Source organism: Spermophilus citellus, assembly GCF_964194105.1.
Source record: "Spermophilus citellus genome assembly, chromosome: 12".
NCBI classification, from domain to species: domain Eukaryota; kingdom Metazoa; phylum Chordata; class Mammalia; order Rodentia; family Sciuridae; genus Spermophilus; species Spermophilus citellus.
This window is the reverse complement of record NC_138198.1, coordinates 104,939,653-104,962,171: the sequence shown is the minus strand read 5'-3', so window position 1 is coordinate 104,962,171 and position 22,519 is coordinate 104,939,653. Positions and strand designations below refer to the sequence as shown.

Below are 22,519 nucleotides of genomic sequence, written 5' to 3'. Positions count from 1 at the left end.
TCTGTAAAGAATCTGACTAAACTCTTAATTAGTCCAAATTAATGAACTGTGATGCTACTGGTCATTTCAAATAAGTATTTAATAGAAGAGTAAACAGTTAAGAAATATGAATAATGGGCAATTTCCTCCATTTTTGATAGTTTGTTTATCTTATGTCTGCTTCAGGAAATAGCACTGAATTTTAGTTCATTGTTCTAAATATATTTTGACCTTTCTTAGTTGTACCTGTTGTGACTTGCCAGCAGATTTTTCAGGCTGAGGAATAATAAAGAATGTAACTTATGGAGGAAGGCTATTCTGGGTTCTAAAATACTGTCATCATCTGTTGTTCTGATGTGTCTCTTTTATTTGGGGGCTGCCATTTCTCCTTTGTGGCCTGCCCTTTGTGTTGTGGTTATGGTGGTGTGTGGTGGAGTGGACTGCATGAAGCTACCATCTCCCACATGCATTTTAAGCTTGGGAGATCTTATGTTCTTCAAGGTAACTTTGCCTAAATATAGAGAATGATGATCATAAACGAAATTGATTCTATATTTATAATCATAATAGCATTATTTAGCATTTTCAAAAAATATGTTTTAAAAGTCACACGAAATTGAGTAATGTCATTTCAGTGATTTTTTTTCTTTCTTATCTAGAGTTTGTTCATTCTTTTTTCTTATTTTGTGTATTTGTGCCCTCTTTTTGATTAGATCTAACTTGTTAAAACACAAAGAATCAGATAATTTCCTCAGAAAATGTAATTTAACAAAACTAATTCCAAGAAACAGCTATTTTAAATCAACGTCCATGGGAGAAATAGAGAAATGTCTCAGAGTAATTTCCAGAAAATTGTTAACTTCAAACAGTTTCATGAGGGAATTTACCAAACTTTTAAAGAATGTGATTTTATAACACAATTTTTAAACTGTTGCAGAGCATAGAAAAAGACAAAACTTATAGATTGCCAAAATAATGATTACAAAACCTTACAGATATGGCAATCTACACCTGTATTGCTTGAGGCTATCGATACCAAAATCCTGAGTAATTATCTTTCTTAGCATCAAGTCTTGTATCATGCTTAGTAGGAAAACACTAAAAGCAGTACCTTAAAGTCAAAAGTAAGACAAACACCCAAATGATTGGCAAATCATATGTAAAAGGACTTTTTTAATGCTGCATGCTCAAAATTAGAATTGAGTCATGAAACAGGTGACCAAATATTTGCAAACCTTACCATGAAGAGACTAATATCTCTAATACTTGAAGAGCCTGTATAATAAGTAGGAAAAATGACCAATATCTACAGAAAAAATGAGCTAAGAAAAAAGACTGTTCACAGAAAGGAAATACAATATAAATAAACATAACGCTCCTCAGTGTTAATAAGAAGAATTATGTGAATTAAAATTGTAGTTAAAAACCATGTTTTCATATATCAACAGTATCATCATCATATCTCCTCACCATTTGTATTTTTACTGGAAATGTAATTTGGTATAAATTCTGTGAATGATAATTTTACAAAATATTATCAAAGACAAAAATGTTTAAACCAGAGTATACTTAAGATGTGATTGGAAGTACACAAAATGTTCGAAAAATCAAGAGTAGCCTGAATATCTCTAAATATAGGATCATGATGTAATTTTATAGTGCTGATGCATAGGTAAATAGACAAGTAAATGACAAGGAAACACTAATATGAAGTTTCTGAGAGTAGTCTAGAAGTTCAGAACTGAGCTATTTGTGTATGAAAAGAGGAGGCACAGAAGAAAAATAAATTTACTTATGACTCATAGACTATATTTGCAAAGTACACAAATTGTTAATAGTGGATTCTTCTGGAAGGGGAAACCAGATAATAAGCCAATAGTGTTTATATGATTTTGTGTCTTTTATATATTGAGGCTCCCAAATTAAACTAAAATAAAATCGTTAATATATTTTGAATTCTGGGGATTTAATTATCTGTGTATTATTGGTGATAATTACAGCCAGATATAACTGGGGTTTTTATACTTGATCAGAATCAACAGTTCTAGGAACACTTAAATATCTGTTTTTAAATTGATTCCTTTTGTTTTAGGCTCTCCAGCAGAACTATCTCCTACTACTCTCTCCCCTGTTAATCATAGCCTGGGTAAGTTACCAGTTCTTTCCCCCTCTGTTTTATCACTTAAGAAAAGTTCACTCTGAAAATTATTTTTCATGTATAAGAATACCAATGAATAAAATAATTCGGCAAATGGTTTTAAAGACTGCTTTAAAAAATTGATAATGAGTCTCAATATTATTGAAAAATTTTAAGAATATATCAAATATTCTTTTATTCATGGAAATGTTCTTTATGGAAAAATTTTTAGCCTGTTATGGATATATTTCTATGGATATGTTTATGATGTATCTTGTAGCAGCAACTAATATAAGAGTGTGTGTGATGAGTACATAAAACATATGGAAGGGTATATATGAGTGAGAGTGTGTATACATCTTTTTATTTTTGGCCTCTACTTTGCCTTGCCACTTGTCAGTTCCTCTTCAGCTGCTACATGTTTGGAATTTATTCTACAAAATTGTCATTTTTTTTCATAGTATTTCTTGTGATATGTTTTAGTCAAAATTACAGAAGTACATGTGATTCTTATTTTCTTGTGAAAAGTGGTCTCTTGCAGGCATATTCTGTTTCCACTTGAATACTGTTTTATTACATTCTTATTGTATGTGCTGCATGAGTTTTCTATTGTAACAAAGATAACTTGTCAAGAACCTTGTGTGAAAATAGACAAATGTCTAAAAATGTCATACTTTGTATCCTTTTGTTATGACACATTTTCTTGTAGCCCTTGATTCATTAATGTTGCACCAGCTTTATTCTACTTAGTCTACCAAAAATTACCTTCATTGTGCATTATCAGAAATGCACCAAGTATGGTGAGTTGACTTACTTTTGACTGTGGTTGTTTTATGTTTGAACAGGAAATAGGCTAAAACTACTAATAAATAATCTAACATAAGCGACCTCATGAGATGGGGAAATTTGAAAAATGGAAAATCTGGTATGGAAACCAATAGAGATAGCACTTCTACCTCTTGAACTGGCATAGAGTTGATGTTGGCATAGAGCATATGAAGATGATGATGAAGTTTGTGTTTGAATTGTTGGTACAACATTTCTTCCTTTTACTTATTTCTTTTTTTCCCCAGATTTGCAGCCAGTTACTTACTCAGAACCTGCGTTTTGGTGTTCAATAGCATATTATGAATTAAACCAGAGGGTTGGAGAGACTTTCCATGCATCACAGCCCTCGCTCACTGTAGATGGCTTTACAGACCCATCAAATTCAGAGAGGTTCTGCTTAGGTTTGCTCTCTAATGTTAACCGAAATGCTACAGTAGAAATGACAAGAAGGCATATAGGTATGTTTTATTTTCCTTGTGTGAAAAAAACAGTGCTGTATGTTCATATGGACCTTATGTGGTTACAACATCAAGAACCTGAGTGTGAAAATGCCATCCTTCTCTCCACTCTTTGTTCATATGCCTCACTTCTATTAGTCTTGGTTGAGTCTTCATTCTACAAACTCTGCTTTGACTTTCTCTTTATTTGGCAACCTTGATACGAGGAAGTCCTTCATTAAACATGTGTTAAAAATAATTGTAACTTTCTGAATCTTCGCCAGTCATGAAATTGTTATGTTCAGAGTTTTGGGTTCTGATTTTTATAAATCATGATTTTTTCCCTCCAATTTATATCTCCTGGGTTTTCATTGTTGATATCTTGTTTTGTTTTTGCTCCTTCTATGACTTCATATATCAAACCAGATCTTTCTCACTATTAATCTGAGGCTAGATCTCTAAGACAAGAACTGACATTTAATATGGTTCAAAATATTATTCAGAGTGTCTTAAAATGTGGTCTGGGGGTCTAGCAGTACCAGACACTCTTTCAGTAAGTTTGTGAGGTAACAAGTGTTTCATAATGGTGCCGAGATGTTACTTGCCATTTTTCACTCTCATCCTCTCAGAAATGTATACTGAATTATCCCAGAGGCTTCAAGGTATAAAGTTTTGCAAGATATGAGATATGTTATGAGAATTCATCTCTTCTGTTAAGTCAAACATTAAAGAAATTTGCAAAACTGTGAAACATTGCTGCTCTTCATATTTGTTTTGCGGTTTTGGAAATATAGTTCTTTTTTATATACTTATTATTTACATTAATAAGTTATAGGATTGATTTTTAAATGAGTACTTAAAAAAATCTTATTTTAACATATAATGTGATAAGTTTCTACAAATATAATCCACACGTACAAAAAAACCCTTTGGGGTCCTCAGTATTTTTTTTTAATAATAAAGTCAAAAAAATTGAAAGCCACTAATAATTGAGAAGTATTCTTATTACCTTAAGGTAGCTTCTTTTGACAAAAGGCAGTTTATTTTTGTTTTGTTTGAATTAAATCACATCCTTAAAGAAATAATGCTGATTTACCATAGTGATTGATAACTGTAAAATGGTAGTGCCTAGGGGTTCTGTTACTTGACTTAACGTGGCAAATCTTGCTTGACATATAAATTTGGATATTCTTGTTAAAGTATCCAGGTGTCATTGCAAGTGAGGAGCCCTTAGTTCCCACCTATACTTTTATTTGCATCTACCCTTTTCTTTTCTCCAAATAAAATTTTTGCTTCAATTTCAGATCATCTTTTTACTTTTGATTTCTAATTTATCATATGACCAGAGAATGCATATATATCGGAGAATATAGCCTGAAAAATCCACTTTGGAGATTTTATGTTTCCTGAAAACATGATTGACTGCTTCACAAATATTCCATAGTCTTATTAATAATAGAATAGTCTCTTAATGGAATAAATACTAATTTTTGCATTTGTCTGTTAAATCTGGTTTGTTGGTTATCTTATTAGTTTTCTTGCTGTATAACAAGGATAATCTCCATTTCTTAAAGTCAGTTGATTTCTGCCTTAAGTATATCTGACAAAATCTCTCAGTAGCAGCCGTGTCTTTGGTCAAATTCAGAAAGAATTATTAAAATAGCCAATATAATTTTTCTTACCTAATTCTGCTTATATATTTAGAGATTTGGTTGCCACCATAATATATATATGTTTAACTTTGATTTTTTTTAAACCTTAGTGGGATCTATAAGGAAATACTACTACTAATAAAGAAATATTTGTCCAAGTATGTTAATTCCTTTGAAGTTAACTCAGTTACTTTTACTGATTTCAAAGTAATGCATAATTTGTATGAAACTATTGAATTATCCTTGTACTTTTTTTTACATAGTTTATTTTTTATAAATACATATTTTAAAAACATTGTTAAAAAATACTTTAAAAAATATACAGTGGTATATTTCAAAGTTAGAATTCAGAAAAACATGGCTGTGAAAAAAAAAGTCATGCAATACCTTATATCATTTCAGAATTTTTCCAAGAAGACTCTCCCAAAGTCACACTGAAATAGTTAAGTGTTATAAGACTAACCCCATATGTATTTTGTTTTAGGAAGAGGAGTGCGCTTATACTACATAGGTGGGGAAGTTTTTGCTGAGTGCCTAAGTGATAGTGCAATCTTTGTGCAGAGCCCCAATTGTAATCAGAGATACGGCTGGCACCCTGCAACAGTGTGTAAAATTCCACCAGGTATGGACTCAACAATGTAAATAAACCTGTCACATCAACTTACTTAGTTTTTGTAGTTGCTAATAATTTTAGGAATCAGATGATGCTTTGCATGCTCATGTTCTAAATAAAACCTTATTGTCCTTTTAAAATTGTTTTCTAAGAACAATACAGTTTTTACAGTTATACTTTTTCTCAATCCTAGGCTGTAACCTGAAGATCTTCAACAACCAGGAATTTGCTGCTCTTCTGGCTCAGTCTGTTAATCAGGGTTTTGAAGCCGTGTACCAATTAACTAGAATGTGCACCATAAGAATGAGTTTTGTGAAAGGATGGGGAGCAGAATATCGGTAAGAATTACATATTTGTTTCCTACATTTCTATAATGTAATTATTTTTTATTCCATTATTTTGTATCTTCATTTATATCTATTTTCACTGAGGTGTGGAGTCATCAGATCTTTTTGTAAAACAGTGAAAGTTGAGGGCTTCTAGATCAAAACTGTTGCAAATTAGTATGCTGGCATTATAGAGAAGATATGATTAAAATATGCAGACATGCATTTTAACAATGCAGAGAGTTAAATATTATAAAAGGGGTATACCTGAAGGATTGTTTCAGTTCATAAAAGGAGAATTGCGGAGCTCATAGAAGGCTTTCTGGTAGAGATAAAGGTGCATAAGATTTCAGTAGTTGGGGATGGGTGGTGTGGAAAACTGTAATCCTGACAACAGAGTAGCAATTTGGTGTGGAGTTTAGAGAGTAGAGAAAAATAAAACTGGACAAATTAGTTGAGACCATTGAATAAGTAGTTCTCATTAGTTACCCATGTCAGCTGATGCCAGTTTCCTGGCACTACAGGCATAGCATGGAAGTTCTCAGGCATAGAAATTCAGAAACCTGCAGTTGGAAATTGGCTAGAGCACACTAAAAATCTGAAGGTAGAGTGGGGCACTGATGCCATCTGCTACAGAAAGTCACATCCTTGGAAATAGTTTTCAACAATGTTAGGCATATTTCTTTTTCAGAATGACAGATTGACAGTGTGTTTACTCTGGTGCCTAGAAGCACTGCCTTCGTCTTTCCTTTCTATGAATGAACTCATTAAAATGTAAACATTTAAAAATTTTTTCAAATTCCACTTTGGAAAGCTTAAAGGCATAGTTTGTATACTTTTCCCACCAGCATATGTACCAGAATGAGAATACCAAATCAATGTTGAGTGAATCTGACTTTAAAGTTTGGAGATGAAGAGTTGATAATGGACTTGTGTCATGTTTAAAGGGCCATTATGTTAAAAAAGCAAAAGTAGATTTGTTGACTTATTCTATATAGTGAATAAGAAAGAACTAAAATGAGTTCTTTAGAAGAGACAGGATGTCATTGAATGATTTGTGATTCCCAGGGAGTAGCCCTTTTTGTTGAAGTACTAGAGGTGGTGTTTAAGCAAAAGCCTCAGTGATGTTGCCAAAGGGATGTTGTTCACTGGCTCTTTCAGAGAAAGTTGAACTTAGTCTTCTGTGGTGAGAATTTTGTTTGGGTCAAAATTCTATTTTGATACTGGGTGTGGTGGTTCATGCCTATAATCCTAGTGACTTGAAATGAGGCAGGAGGATTGAGAATTCAAAGCCAGCCTCAGCAACTTAGTAAGACCCTATCTCAAAATAAAAAGGGCTGGGGATGTGGCTCAGTGAGTAAGCACCCTGGGTTCAATCCCTGATACCAAAAGGAGGGAAATCTGTTTTGTTTTGATATATTTTAAATTTGAACCCTGTTTCATTTAAACTCCATTCAATATTTGAGTGTCTACTAGTCTGATTTAATGTGTAAGGTTTCCACATTTCTCAGTTTGGGGAAGTCTTTCCTAGTTCATCTCTCTCCTCTTGGGAAGTCACTATGCTAAATTTTTTGTTGTTGTTCTAACATGGAGTATAATTTTTCATTTTTCTGATTGTACATGATGTAGAATCACATCAGTTGTGTCGTCATTTATGTAAATAAGGTAGTAATGTCTGATGCATTCTACTGTCCTTTATTACCCCACACTTCCTCCCCTCCCTTCACTCCCCTCTGCCCAATTCAAAGTACCTCTGTTTTCCTCTACCCTCCCCTTATTGTGAATTAGCATCCACATATCGGAGAAAACATTTGGCCTTTGGATTTGGGAGATTGGCTTATTTTGCTTAGCATGATATTCTCCAGCTTTATCCAGGTGCCTGCAAACAACATACTAATTTTAATTTCAGAAAAGAATGTTTTTTAAAAATCTCTCAAGGAAAAAAAATCATTGCAATACTTTGAAAATCATCCATTTTTCCAAATAATAATCATATTCAAAATCATCCAAAAAAGGAGTTAGATTTTAGTATATAGAGGGTTATTTTTGTTTTTTTGGGGGGGGACATGGGCATGTCATGGGTGGGGACAGGGTCTCATTATGTTGCCCAGGTTGGTCTTAAGTCCTGGGTTTAAGTGACCACACCCACTTCAGCTTTCTGGGACTGTAAGTGTGTACCACCATACCTGGCTAATACAGCATTTAAATTTCTCTGAATTCTTAATGCAGATTCCTAAATATAGCCATGTAGTTCTCTTAATTTCATGATTATTTTCTTGTATTCTTTCAAACAGAAGACAGACGGTAACAAGTACTCCTTGCTGGATTGAACTTCATCTGAATGGACCTCTACAGTGGTTGGACAAAGTATTAACTCAGATGGGATCCCCTTCAGTGCGTTGCTCAAGCATGTCATAAAGCTCATCACCAACTGAGTCCCATCAAAAGACTTAATGTAACAACTCTTCTGTCATAGTATTTGTGTATGGTCCCGATGGACTGTTTGCTATCCAAAAATTCCAGAGAGAAAACAGCACTTGAGGTCTCATCAGTTAAAGCACCTTGTGGAAATCTGTTTCCTATATTTGAATATTAGATGGGAAAATTAGTGTCTAGAAGTGTCTTCCCATTAAGGGGGAAAAGAAGATTTAAAGACTTAATGGTATCTTGTTGGGCATAAGACTGAGTGTCCCAAAGGTTTATTAATAACAGTAGTAGTTATGTGTACAGGTAATGTATCATGACCCAGTATCGCAGTATTGTGCCGTTTATATACATTTTAGTTTGCATAAATGAGGTGTGTGTGTGCTGCTTCATGATCTAGGCAAGCCTTTATAAAGTTACAGTACCTAATCTGTTATTCCCACTTCTCCGTTATTTTTGTGTCTTTTTTAATATATAATATATATCAAGATTTTCAAATTATCATCTAGAAGCAGATTTTCCTTGTGGAAAAACTAATTTTTCTGCCTTTTACCAAAAATAAACTCTTGGGGGAAGAAAAGTGGATTAACTTTTGAAATCCATGATTTTAATGTGTTCAGTGGGGCTTAACAGTCATTCTTTTTATGTTTGTTTATTTTCTGCTAAATCTCATTATAAGGAAACCATACTGAAAACCTTTCCAAGCCTCTTTTCTTCATCCCACTTTTGTTCTGATACCAAAACAGTGCAGCGTGACATCATTGCCAATTGTGCTGACACTGCTGGCACCAGTTAATTCTGGGTCCAGTAAAAGTTCATGCAGAGTAAGTTCCCTTGTCTTAGAACCAGATTTCAACAGATAATAATTGACTTGTGTAACCTATCAGTATATTGATTTAACCTTCCGTATTCTCATAACGAATGCACAAGTGGCAGTATAATTGTTTTCAGGGATATGTTAGAATTACTTCAGTATATTTATCCTTTTTAAAGCCAATCTATAAATATAAATACCATTTTTTAAAAGGTATTTTAAAATCTTTCAGCAGCAGGCCTTCTGCTCTTTGATTTAAGTAGCTTCATTTGACTTACTTACCAGATTGTATTATGAAACGGACCTTTTGTAAATGTAATTGCTTCTGCAAAATACCTAGAAAAGTGATGCTGAGGTATGATCAGCAGTTAAGGGTCATCTGTTTTTAAAGTATGTTGTATTCAATTTATAAATTGAATGTTATTTTACATAATTACGAATTCAGAATTTTTAAAATTGGGGGAGAAACTGTTTAGCAAGTTTTTTAGCTTATAATTATCTGCAGTCTGAGCTGATCTTAACTAATCCTGGGTATGTGGTTGACCATATTTTATGCTCTACAGTGAGAGGAGATTCCAGCAGCTCTGTTGGGAGTCCATTCTGCAGCAAGTTATTATTATGTCTAATGTTGACTCATTGCAATGTAAACATTTCTTCTTGTTTGCATCTTAATAGAAATGGAAAATACCACTCCTGATCCTTTTTTCGTAAATTTTCATATTTTTGAAGATAGATACCTTTGGTACTTGTTCTTTGAGACCATATTCACCTGTATGTACAGGTATCGTTTTCGATACTTTCAGCATTTGGTTGTTTTCTATTGGATACTCCCCCATTTTCCTATATATTTGTGTATATGTATGTGTTCATGTAAAATTTGCTATAGTAATTTTTTTACTCATTCAACAAATATTTATTGTTCACCTGTTATGTGCCAGGAACTTTCTTAGCCTTTGAGTAAAGGTGAACAAGACAGCTACAGTTCCTGCCTTTGCTGAGACAGCAGTTTTCTAACCTGTAATCATCCTGTCTGTGAAGGAGATAAACAGGGTACTGTGCTAGAGAATAACAGATGGGATGCTTCAGGTAGGACATCGGGAAGGCCTCTAAGGAAGTGATGTTCAAGCTAACACCTGACCTAGAAGGACAAAACCATGTGAAGAATCAAGGGAGATAAGCACTCCTGGTGAAGAGAACACCATCAAGTGCAAAGGCTCATTCTAAAGGAGACTCACTCTTAGGTGTTAATTCTTTATACAGAAACCTCTACACAAATCCAAACTTGAAGATCAGAATGGTTCTACAGTTTATAATATGTTGAAGGTGGCCTTATTTTGTGATAGACTGCTTTGTGTCATTATCACTTACATCTTCTTTCTCAAATCTTGCTGTAAAAATCTTGTTTGCACCAGGTCAATACCACTTAATCCACCAATGCTTTCTTTGCAATTTTTCACCAACATAGTGACCTGCTGCTTGTTTCCAGACTTCCAACTGCCAGCTAATTATTACTTTGGCCTATCTTGTGATTAGAGTAAATGTCCCAGTTATTAACCACTGTCAGGCCTGCTGGAGGTAATGTCTGTGGAGCGTCTACCCTTTTGGGAAGTTTTTTACATGCAGGAGGACTCGTACTAATGTTAGGCAACAGATCTGGAAGCTGAGAACAGCTTTGAATGTGGTAGAAGGTCCTGGCAGTTGATCTTGCATTGATGTGTAGTAAAATGAAGTAGTGCCAACTATGGCATTTCAATAGTGGGGCACATCTCCATATTTCAGGTGGGATTTTTTCTGTACAGCATGGAACTGGGACTAAACTCTGGAGACACCTATTGTATTGAGCAGTTATACTATTGAGCATTCAACTTCAGCACAGTGATTTCTTTTGTATGAATGTTTAATGATCATATTTGCTTTTTAATGAGATACTGATTTTTGCATTATATTTTTTCTACTGTGGCCTAATTTTTGTTCCTTTTTTTTTTCCTTTATAGAGATGGTTTTTATTCCAAATGATAGGGTCTCCTCTCTTTTGAATTGTCCTTATTTAATCAGCAATATTATTTAGAATTTATTCTCCATGGTACTGGTGGTATCTGCACTGTAACACTCTGGGAACTGGATCGCCATGCTGCTAACCCAGTTCTAAAATGAGTTGGGATTTTCCCAGCAGCTCCACAAAGACGCTGTGAGGCTGGCTTAGGGTGTAGAGGCTAATGCTGTTCCCACTGACTTTGGTTCAATCAGTGGCAGCTTATTTTATATTGGATTTCTGTCTGAGATTTCAAAAAAGAGTTTGATTGCTTTTTTAAGAATAAAATTTGAAAAGTCTTTATACCCAAGTTAGAAAATAAATCTGGATTTGGGCCAGTCTTTTGGAATACCACTGAATTGTGCTCTTTCATCCTGTTTAAAGAAGCTTTCCTGGTAAGGTCTGAACCATGCCAATTATAGTATACATTCAGTCAGTGAACACTTATTGATACCTATGTTTATCCAGCCACTGTGACAGATATTGAATAATAAAAAGATGACTAGGATATGGTTCTGGCCTCCAATTGGGCTTAATGTGTGGGGCTTAGTTGCTCTCAGGACCTGTCACTTTGCCAGAAAGAAATCTGCCTGATTTTTCTTAAATGCTAAGTATTCCATTTATGTACTCTTACTCTGTATTCTGAGTCTATATTTGCAAATTATTTAATATCTAGTTATATTTTTTACCTTAAACCATATGCTATTTTATTTGATCCATCTTTGAACATTTTCAAATTTTCTCCTTTGTTAAAATTATTTTAATTTCACTTTATTTATACCTTTGTTGTAAGTTTTGGTTAAGACTAAGACTTTGAAAGTGAAAAACAATCAGTCTAGTCTCTTGCTGGTTGAAATCAAATAAAAGAAAGTATATACCCAGTTGATTTTCTACCTCTTCCAAAAGCTGCCCATATAGATCTTGAAAATCTATCATTTTAAAAAATTACTAAATAGTTTGAGCATTTATTCTGTTTTAGGCATCCTTTTGATCTTAGATATAAAGTAACACAAGACAATCTTCACTGTACTTAAAATTTGTCTTTATGTACAGTCTTTGGTTTAAAGATGAACATTCCTATTTGTCCCCTTCTGAGCCATCTCCCCAAGTATACCCCCCTGCCACCCCAGTGCTGGGGAGAGACCCAGGGCCTTTTGCACACTAGGTAAGCACTCTACCACTGAGCCCCAGCCTCCAGAGTATCTCTAGATAACTCACTAATCCATGGGTATAAGCAACCAGGGATCTTTCCTCTTAACTCTGATCTAAGGCATTGATGTTTAAATCAATCAAATTATTGCCCATTTTCTTCATATGCTTTACTTTGCTAAATCCTTTATATTCCTCAACTGAATTTTATTTTTCTTACCCTCTGACAACATGTATCCAAGTGGTACTTGCTGATTGTTCTTTCCCCTGTCAATTTGTATTTTATCTGCAGAATTAGAATGTCTCTCTCCTTTGAATTTTACTGTAATCCAGAAAAGGAGGGTGCTTTCATATGTTTTCTTCATTTTTTTTTAAACCAAGAATGTTAGTACTAAAATTGGTACACTGCTTTAATCTTACAAATGACTCTGAAATTCTGTCCAGTTAAATGCCTTTGTGACTGTCAAGTAGCAAATTATCAGATTCTATTTTAAGTTATATTTAAGATTATGGACTTTTCTGCCACTTGCAGCCAGTAATTTCCCTTTCATACCAGCCTTCTTCTATCTCAGAGCACTGGATTGTTGTTATTTATGGATCAGGAAGACAATGGTGTGTGGTCTCCAGAGAGTTAGAATCCTGCTATTGAGTTCCTTCTCTACCTTCCTATTCAAGTTTTCATGAATATTCTGTTTGGACCACCTTTTGTGTGCTGGGATTGAGGGGCAAATTATCTTTTGGGAGTACAATTGCTGAGTTTTGAGCCTCAACAGCTGGGAAATGTGAGCTATACTAGTCTTGTGACTGCCTTTATAATAGGAACTTCTCTCAAGGGTTCATGTAATTTCTTGAGTAGGGAGTGTTCTATCTTGGATATTATAGCTACCTTTACATTATAGCAGAACTGCCTCACACTTTTTAGTAGGAAGTAAAGCATACAAATTTAAATACACACTCATAGAAAAATTATCAGTTGGGGTCATTTTAACAATGATAAGTAATTGACTGTTTAAATCTCAGGTCCCAGGAAAAAGTTCTTCACTTGCTTGTAGACATTTTCGTTCCATGGATGAACCATCAATGTAATTTTCATTAGCATAATTAGAGATGGGAGTCAGGCAATACTGAGGATTGAACCCCGGAGTGCTGTACCACTGAGAGATGTTCCCAGCTCTTTTATTGACACAGAGTCTTGCTAACTTGCTGAAGCTGACCTTGAACTTGAAATCCTGCTGCCTTAGCCTCCTGAGGTGCTGGCATTGCAGGTCCATACCACCATACCTGCCAAAGTCCTAATTTGGCAGCTTAGCATGTCATTTTTTAGGCAGCTTGACAACAGTAATAAATGAAATTCATTAATGTCAAATAAAACTTTGTCATATACCCCTTCACCAAGTTATTATACATCCAGTAGTCTCTGGAATGTACTAACTTTTTTGTTAAGTTGCTCCCCACTTAGTTCCTTTCTGTCCCCTTTAGATTGCTGCTTGAACCGGGCATGGTGGCGCACACCTGTGTAATCCCAGTGGCTCAGGAGGCTGAGGCAGGAGGATGTCGAGTTCAAAGCCAGCCTCAGCAAAGCAACGCTCTGAGCAACTCAGTGAGAGACCCTGTGTCTAAATAAAATACAAAATAGGGCTAGGGATATGGCTCAGCAATCAAAAGATTGCTGCCTGAGATGCCTGGAAGGTACCACCACAAGGTAAAGACCTTCCGTATCTAGTGATAGCTTGAAGGTAGTTCTGGCCTATTTTCTTAGCTGTACTCACAGAAATGGATTTTTGGATGTTTCTTGGGACTGTCCCTGACCAGAGAGGACCTGGCCAGGGTGTATTAACCCACATTAACATCAATATCAGTTGGCTTGCTGCCATGAGGTCCAGAATAGTACCAAAATTTCACTATTGAGATGTAAAGATTCCTTGGAAAAATAATGCAGCTGATGATAGAGGTGACAAAGATTCATTAACTACACGGAGGGCTTTGAGTTTTTTTTTTTTTTAAATAAAATCTCAAGAAATAGGACATTATTCTATCTTTCAGAAAAATAAGAATTCTTTTCCAAACTTCCCAGTTTGCTCTTTTGGGATGGGAAACAGGGATTTGCTTTTATTTGTAATTAAAGATAAGTTATTAAACAACAAAATTCATAATATATTGATTTTTAAGGACAAAAGTAAAGCTTTAGAATTATAAAAATACTTAAATATTATATATTTTCCTTTTCACAGTTGACAATTCTTTCTCCCTGTGGCTTTTACATTTTTGGCTATTTTACAATGTTAGTCACTAGGTAACTTGCCATATTTCTAGTTCTATATTAAGTTCTGCCCTTCACAGTGTTGTAGCAAAAAGTTGGTTCTTACCGTTTGTCTATAGGAACAAGAGTCTTACTTCTTCCAGTGAAATTTTCATTTTCCTCAGAAAATAGCCGTTTGTCTTTCTTATTCACATTGGATTGTTCAAGCTGAAAGAAATTTGGGGAGAAAGGATAGGGTTCTTTCCTTGTAAATTTATGTCATTGCCTTAAGAATGTAGTCATTTTGTTGCTTTATATAACTCATATGCTCACAGACTACTTTAAATCAGGAGAAATAATTATATGTAGCAATTAAGTAACATGCATGCATTTTTAATCAAATATTTCTTGGCAAAATGCAGAATTCTGATTGGGCATTTTTTTTAGGCCACATTACCTCAGGCTTCATGTTTGCTTTTTTGACCCTTACTTTAAGGCATAAATATTTATGTGTCTTTATTGGTGATAGTGATGCTGTGACACTAAACATTTTGTGTAAGAGGGTAACACAAGAAAAACTGCAGAGATTAAGTTGAAAGCACTTCTGCAGTCTTTGAACTGCAGTCACAGCATTGTAGGCAAAATAAAAATGTTCATATCTGAGTATATTTTTTGCAATTTCGCCCCGAGGCCAGATTTTCTGGTAGAGCACAGTTAAAAGTAACATAATTCTGGGTTTTTGGAAATACCCTGCAGTTGGCAGTCTTTTTTTCAATCTGTAAAGCAAGAATGTGGGCAATAGCTGGCATTGAATGTTTTCACCTAAAAAGAGTATGAAAAGGCATACAGAACTGGATTATGCACTTAGCTCTGAAAAATCTAGAAAACATACTGTCAGATACTATATAACTGGACAAAGCCAGAAGAACCTTTGGAAGGTTTGTCTGGAAACAATTTTCATGGGTGAATTTTGATTAAACTGCTCACTAAATTGGGTACTCACAAATGTTTTTATATTTCACACCATTAAGGCAATTCTGAACTTCTAACCTTTTAGTAAGTTTGAGGAACTAGCCATTTTAGCAAGTGAGCTAAAAACATTTGGGGGGCTGATGTCCTTAAAAGTAGCCTTATACTTTGAGAAATTCTTAACTTTTTGTTAGTGATGTTAAGGGAGGTGTCCTTAGGGTGACCAGCTGCCCTCATGTGCCTGGACTGAGGGGTTTCCTGGATGCAGGACTCTCAGTACTAGACCTAGGCAAGACCCAGAAAGAGGTGACTACCTCAGGTGTTCCCGTGATGAATCCTTACTCCCTGACCTAGTTATGGTTGCTACTATGGTTGTCAATGTTTCTAATTCTAAGGTATGTATTCTCTAGGCACTTATTATTGTGAATGGAACTTGAGATTTATAACCAATAATAGCTAAAAGCACCAAAATAATGAGATAAGGGTGACCCAGGAATGGTAACTGGGTGAAAAGTGGTATATAGAGGGGACAACTAGACAGTCAAGTTCTTGAGAATATGTGTATATTCAGTACAAATCATGTTTCTTTCGGGGGTTAAATTTAATGTGAAATTTAAATTTTTCACAGTAAACAAAAACTTGCGTGTGGTTGCGGATTTCTCTCAGAGGGAATATATGGCCTTAGATGCTCTGACCTCTCTCACATCTTGTAGTCTCCTCTCAAGAAACCAGAATGTGGTATTTTATTTTTGGTGAATGTTGTGTATTGAAATTATTAAACACCATCAGCAAATAACAGGTGAAGGATTGGGTGTCCTGGTTATAGACTGACCCATCTGCTCTCCAATCATAAGTCCTCCGACTCCTTAGGTGCTTCCCAGCTGAACTCTGAGCGTGTGAGCTGAGGTTTTCTGAGGCAACATCACCTTGCTGCAGTACGATGGATGTGGACTCCTCTTGCTCCTCTCTGCTAGTCCTGTGGCTGCATCCTCTGTGCACCGCGATGGAGACTTAAGTGTGTTCTTTGTAAGCTTTTCTCCTATGGTTGTCAGAAAAATGATGTGGTTCCTTTTTTTTTTTTTTAATTGAACAATGAGCTGAGGCTTTATTACATCTGGTTTTCAAGTTGAAATTGTGACATACTGATTTCCATCCCACACCAAATATTTTAGTCTCTTTAAAGTATTAAAAAAATAGTTCTGCTTAAGAAAACATTGCTTAAATGTCCTGTGATTTCTGGTCAGTTTATATATATATATTTGTGTGCAACTGTGTGTGCTTTCACTTTTTACGTTGTTTACTTTTACCTGTGTTAACAGTACTGTTGCCATTGAAAGGTGGACGGTTATCCTAGCATTAAAAAGAAAGCCATTTGAGTTATTGACCATTTTATGGGACTGATTTTTAATGTTTTAATTGATTTTGGTTTAAAATGATCTTTTTACAAAGGGGATTACATTTTCGTATCCACTGCCTAAAGTATATGAATACAAAATTGTTGTTGTATGTACTTCGTATATGTATGCTCTTAAGAGTGGATCTTTTTTGTTTTTTAAATTCAGTGTTAACACAAAAAACACTGTCCCTTCTCTCTCTCAGGTAGGTACTGCTTTATATAAACAAACACTGCACACGCCACACAGCCCTAGTTATGCATTTTAGCTTATTTCATAGCTTGCTTGTGCCAAATGAATGTTCTAATAGACAAGATCTAGTTGTACACAAATTAGAAGGTGAACTTCAGGTTTACTGTCAAAATACACTCAGCACAAGAAAAAAAGCGCAAATCCTGTTTTTCAAAGGCCCCATTGAAAAATAGTGGACATAATCTCATAACTAGTAATAAGATAATTGAAAAACTCAGGGAACTTTTTAGATCAGCTAGAATCTCTCTGTACTTTACAAGAGCTCAGGTTGTAAGTAGATGAGTGTTTTTCCGGTTAGCAGGCTGCTCCTTCAAATAATTTTAGACAAAACTTGCTTTAGGGTACAATGAAAAGGGGACCTCAGAAAACTAAAGCACATTGTCCTGTTTGGCATTGAGCAGCCCAGAGATCAGTATAGTTTCATCAGTTTTTTAATTTGCCAAAAAAAAAAAAAAAAAAAAAAAAAAACCTAAGCAGGCTGCGTTCTAAAATTGCTGCAATAGGTAACTGTTAACAGTCCAAAAAGGCACTTTTCAACATTGAGCTACAACATCCCTTCAGTTAACAGACAACTGGAGATCCTTCTTTACTGTTTCCTTACCCTGGGAGCACGTCTACTAGGTGTCCTTCTTTGGGGACACTGGTTACCTGCAGTGGGAGACGAATGACCCTGGTGTCTTACCATCCCACATGCTCATCAAGTGGCTGAAGAGTAGGGGACGACAACTAAGGTCTTTCTTCGGCAGTTTCCCTACTTGGTATGTCTTTTTCCCCCAATTTGCTTCCCAATAGTTTGAAAGCCTTTGGTGTGGGAAGCAGGCATAATATCAAATTGATAGAATCCAGTAGCATTTTAACACCAGGTATGTCCAGGAGCTAAAGACTGTGTTCATCTACTATTCAAAAGCATGTTTTCACCACATATTTGTTCCCCTTTCTTTTTGAGCTACTTGTCCTTTTCATCACAATATCCAATGAGACCAATCTAAAAACTAGAAGCTCATAGTATAAGACACGGAATAAAAAATGGAGATGTCACACACACAATGAAAATTCTGCAGCTGCAATGGAGAATCAGTTTAAACTGATAGTTTTATTCATAAAATCAACCACATTAATAGAAGGCAAGAACACTGAATCAGAGGAACAAGTTCAAGGAGAAGTCAGCAATGGGCCCAGTGTGCTTCTTGGAGAGTTTCCCAAAAGTAGACTCTTAATTCTGTTCCGGGTTAAGCTGCGTTGTCTTACTGGTTATAGCATAAATGAAATTTGACAAAGTTGTTTGCCAGTTTTTACAATGTGTCTTCAGTGATTAATATTGGCTGTCTCTGCCTTTCTTAATGCTATGTGGTAATAAGACTACTGTAAAATTTAAGTAGTTTAGGGAAGAGATGTGATTAGAGGAAGGAGAAGGTGCAATGTAGTCCAGGAAGAACATGGACAAAGTTAAGTGTACAAGGATGCATTCAGTATGGAGGTATGGAGAGGACTTTCTGAAGTGGTCAAAAAGATTTTGGAGCAACTTGATTTTAGGAATGAAGGTGCATGAAAAACAGACATAACTGAGCTATGGTGAACAGAAAACTGACTACCACAAGCCAAGCAGATGCTACTTTTAAGCCCACTTAGAGTAAAGCTAGAGAGTGGGAGGTAAATGCTGTAGATTGTTGTACCTTGGGTTTTTCAATCTACAATGAGATTGGTCTCCTGAACATTCAGTTGGCAGCAATGGTGAGAGTGCCAGCCATGACCCAGGCGAGGATTGGGGGGAGGGTAGGGAAGGTGCGACCTGCAGCATACTGTGGTTGTGTATTAATGAAATGGACTCTATATAACAGCTGAAGTTTGTTCATCTAGAGAACCTCCTGAAATTTTAAGCAGAGTGGTCATTCTGATAGTAGCAAATCTTCAGAGGCTGCAGCTGCCCAATAGGGATTCTGAGACCACCCATCTTGAACTACACTGGCAATTCACTTACTCTGATTTTAAATCTTAAGGTTCTTTGCATGAGAGATCTATATTGACTCTTGTTATTGGCAGTATTTGATCACATCAGTGCCATGTAAATAACATTTTAATATAAGTGATTGCTCACTTTTAAATGGTTGTATTTTTAAAATATTGTTTGGTTGCGGTGGTACAAATGTAGATTTAAACAAGCCTCGTTTACCATCTGGAATAAAGTATTTTATAGGAATGTCTAGGTTGCCCTTTTATATTAAAAAAGCAGATTAGTGTCTTTGTTTTACCCAAGAACCACAAACTACTTCATTCCAACTTTTAAATTAAGATCTTGAATAATGTGGTATACCCGCATTTTAAGAACATACTTAGTCAATCACAAACACATTTTCTAAGGAACTGAATTTTATAGAGATAATTGAATGCTTTCATCTGTAACAGAATTAGTGGCCTGCAAAGCACTGTGGTTTCTTGCTCTGCCCTGAAGTTGTTAAAGGAAGTATTTTCTGCAAAAAGCTACATGCATAAAGGAAGTAAGAGGCAAAGGGGACATTTTTTTTTAAATTCTAAAATGAAAACCCCAGGTAAGTGTGATACTGTAAAAGTTTAACCTTTTTACTAAAGCATTAATTTCCTGATTTTTATTCCAATAACCAGATGTACTTAATAAAGTATAGCTAGATTTGGCAGATTTTGGTGTTCAGAGTTTCTAACAGTTTCTTTGTAAGATATGGCACAATTTTTATTTGCCAAAATGTCAACTTATGTCTCTCCCCTGTTTTCTAGTCTACTCCTAACCTCCTGCAATTAAACCTTTAGAAAACTCCCTTATCTTAGGATACTGAATTGATTTGTTTCTATATTTTTAAGAACTGAACTTTCAAAAAGAGAGCCGGTATTTCACCACATAACCCTTGCCACAGCATTAACATCCATTCACTAGCATGCATCCTAGTATGGCACCAAAGACAGTTAAGTAATAAATGATTTTAAGTAATATCGGCACATTTTTAAATAAAAGCTTCACATAATGGGTAGTACCCCACTTTTTTGCCCTAAATAAATAAATAAATTTGGCATAAAACCTGGATTATGCAGTGAAATTCAATACCCAAGAATCTGCCTTGCTTTCATTTTTTTAGTTATAGGTGGACATGATCTTTTATTTTTCGTGTGTGTGGTTCTGAGGATCAAACCCAGTGCCTCACACATGCTAGGTGAGTGCTCTACCTCAGCCCCAGCCCCTTGCTTTGATTTTTTAAAGATTATCCTTAAACAAGAATGATGTATCCATCATCTTCCATTTTATATCTGTTATACAGTATGTTTTCTTTTCTAACCTGTATTGCCACCAAGGAATAGTCTTTAGATTTACAATTTATATATAATCTGTGATTGGCTAGAAGGGGTTTCGAACTTAAAATCATTTAAACTTGGACGTGGGGGAGGAGACACATGACTTGGTCTCCTTGGTTTTGTGACTGTTTCTCAACAGGAAAAAATACCTTAAAAGCTATTTAACCAAGAGTGATAAGGATAGAAAGCTTGAATAAAACAGCACTGTAACTCAATTGCCTTCTTTAAACAAACTTTTCACTATTCAGTGATGTGGACAGAATAACATCCTACTAGCTTTAAGCTTTGGTTATCATTTCTGATGTAATGGAAAATACAATTGGACTTGGACGCAGAGGTCTAGGGGCTTGGACCCTTGATTATGCCCATTTGTGTGACTTTGGATAAATCATTTCATCAGTCAGCTTCAAAGTGTCTCATTTTCTCAAATTCTCCAAAATGAGGATATTAATTTTCAGGGTGGTTAAGAAGATAGAATCAGAGTACTTGAGAGCCTTCAGCACAAAGGAGATGCTCAGTATTAGATGGCTGCAGTCTACAAAATAATAGGAGATGACCACCTTCTTTATTAACAAATGCTCTCAGAAAAGTTGCAAAATAGATTCCAAACTCAGAAATGTCAAATTAAGACCTAATAGGGCAGTTGTCTAATGCCACAAAAGTAATGCAGAAAAACCACAAAAAAACAAAGGGACAATGTTTATTGAGTAATAATGTTTGGTTTCCAAGGTCAACCACTGATTGCAGCTGGGTGTATCCAGGGCGGTTCTAGTCTTGCCTGGCTCTCTGGGGAGTTGGCCTACACTGGAGAGAGAACATTTTTCCAGGGACTTTTTTCCCTGCATCACACTAACCCAATATTTTCATGAAGGTGGCAATGAGCAACAACCATGCCTGATCCCACAGTTCCTTTCAAATCTGCTTGCTTCATGCTGACCAGCATGCACCAGAAGCAGAGCCACGTGGCTAGGCACAGTGGAGAGCCCCAGAGTTAAGCAGATGGGGAGGACACCAGGAGGATGAAATGTTGGCACCTTGGGTGAATCCATCTGCCATGCCCTTGCTTTGTGTTGAGAGGTTACTCTTCACCAGAAAAGAGGAAGATGGGGAGCGACCCAAGAGATTGCAAGCTGGGTCTATATAGAGTGGCCACTTGGTTCAGTGTATTTACCTCATAGAGCATTGAGTAGATGCCTATTTTAACATATCCAGCAAAGGAGATAAAACCAAAGGAGTATGTTTTCTGTTGAAAGGTCCCTGTAATGTTATCGATGGGTGTTGATGACCTCTGAGTTCTAAGCCTGGCCTCTACAGAATTAGGTTATGCCTCATAACCAAGGTAGGAAGAATGAGTCATTCATAGAAACTTCTTCACGATAAACACATTTTTACCCCTTCCAAAACCTTTCTGGGATTTCTTAAATGCAGAGATGCTGTCTCCCTGCTTTACTTCACTAGCCCCTTTGAGAAGCGAGGTGTGCTTTAGGCAGCTCTACCCACAATGTTTTGGCCAATAATTTGACTGATCTAGATATATTCTGACTCTGACATTGAATTTTTTTTAAGTCCACAATTATCTGTATCCTGTTTCTGTGTTACCAGTATCAAAAATGCCTAGAGAGTCAAAGCAGTGTTTCTGAGGAGGTACAGATATATAAGAACTCACTCTGGTGAGACTTTTCAGGCACTTGATGGAGCTATGGTGTGGAATCACCCCGCATCCTATAGCAGACTTCAGAAAATTGAGCACCGTTCTTGGGTGTAGGTTTAAATGGGCTTCCCTGCTCCCCTACTCATCTTGCATGGAGGTACAAATTCTGATAATCACATTCCTGTAAATACACAAAAATATTCTGTGGTGTTTCACCAGCAGCCATTGGATGGGACATTTTTTATAAACTTTTTTTTTATGGTTCCGAACTTTCTAATACACCCATTATTTTTGTGAAATGTAAA

The 22,519-nt window shown here is 35.7% G+C and overlaps 1 protein-coding gene across 15 annotated transcripts in view; it reads left to right on the top strand.

Moving 5' to 3' along the window:
* SMAD2 (SMAD family member 2) overlaps positions 1–16,979 on the top strand; it is a gene marked incomplete at its 3' end in the record, with an annotated part of 92,608 nt that extends 75,629 nt beyond the window's left edge. For 14 of the 15 annotated variants that reach the window (XM_081262771.1, XM_081262776.1, XM_081262775.1 and 11 more), the window contains 5 exons: positions 2,072–2,125; positions 3,190–3,402; positions 5,518–5,655; positions 5,840–5,984; positions 8,267–16,979. In XM_081262771.1, the coding sequence (XP_081118897.1) occupies positions 2,072–2,125; positions 3,190–3,402; positions 5,518–5,655; positions 5,840–5,984; positions 8,267–8,390 (674 nt within the window). Of the gene's footprint in view, positions 1–2,071; positions 2,126–3,189; positions 3,403–5,517; positions 5,656–5,839; positions 5,989–8,266 lie in introns of those variants that run through there. The other variant, XM_081262772.1, reaches the window with a different exon arrangement.
* Between the last annotated feature and the right edge of the window lie 5,540 nt (positions 16,980–22,519).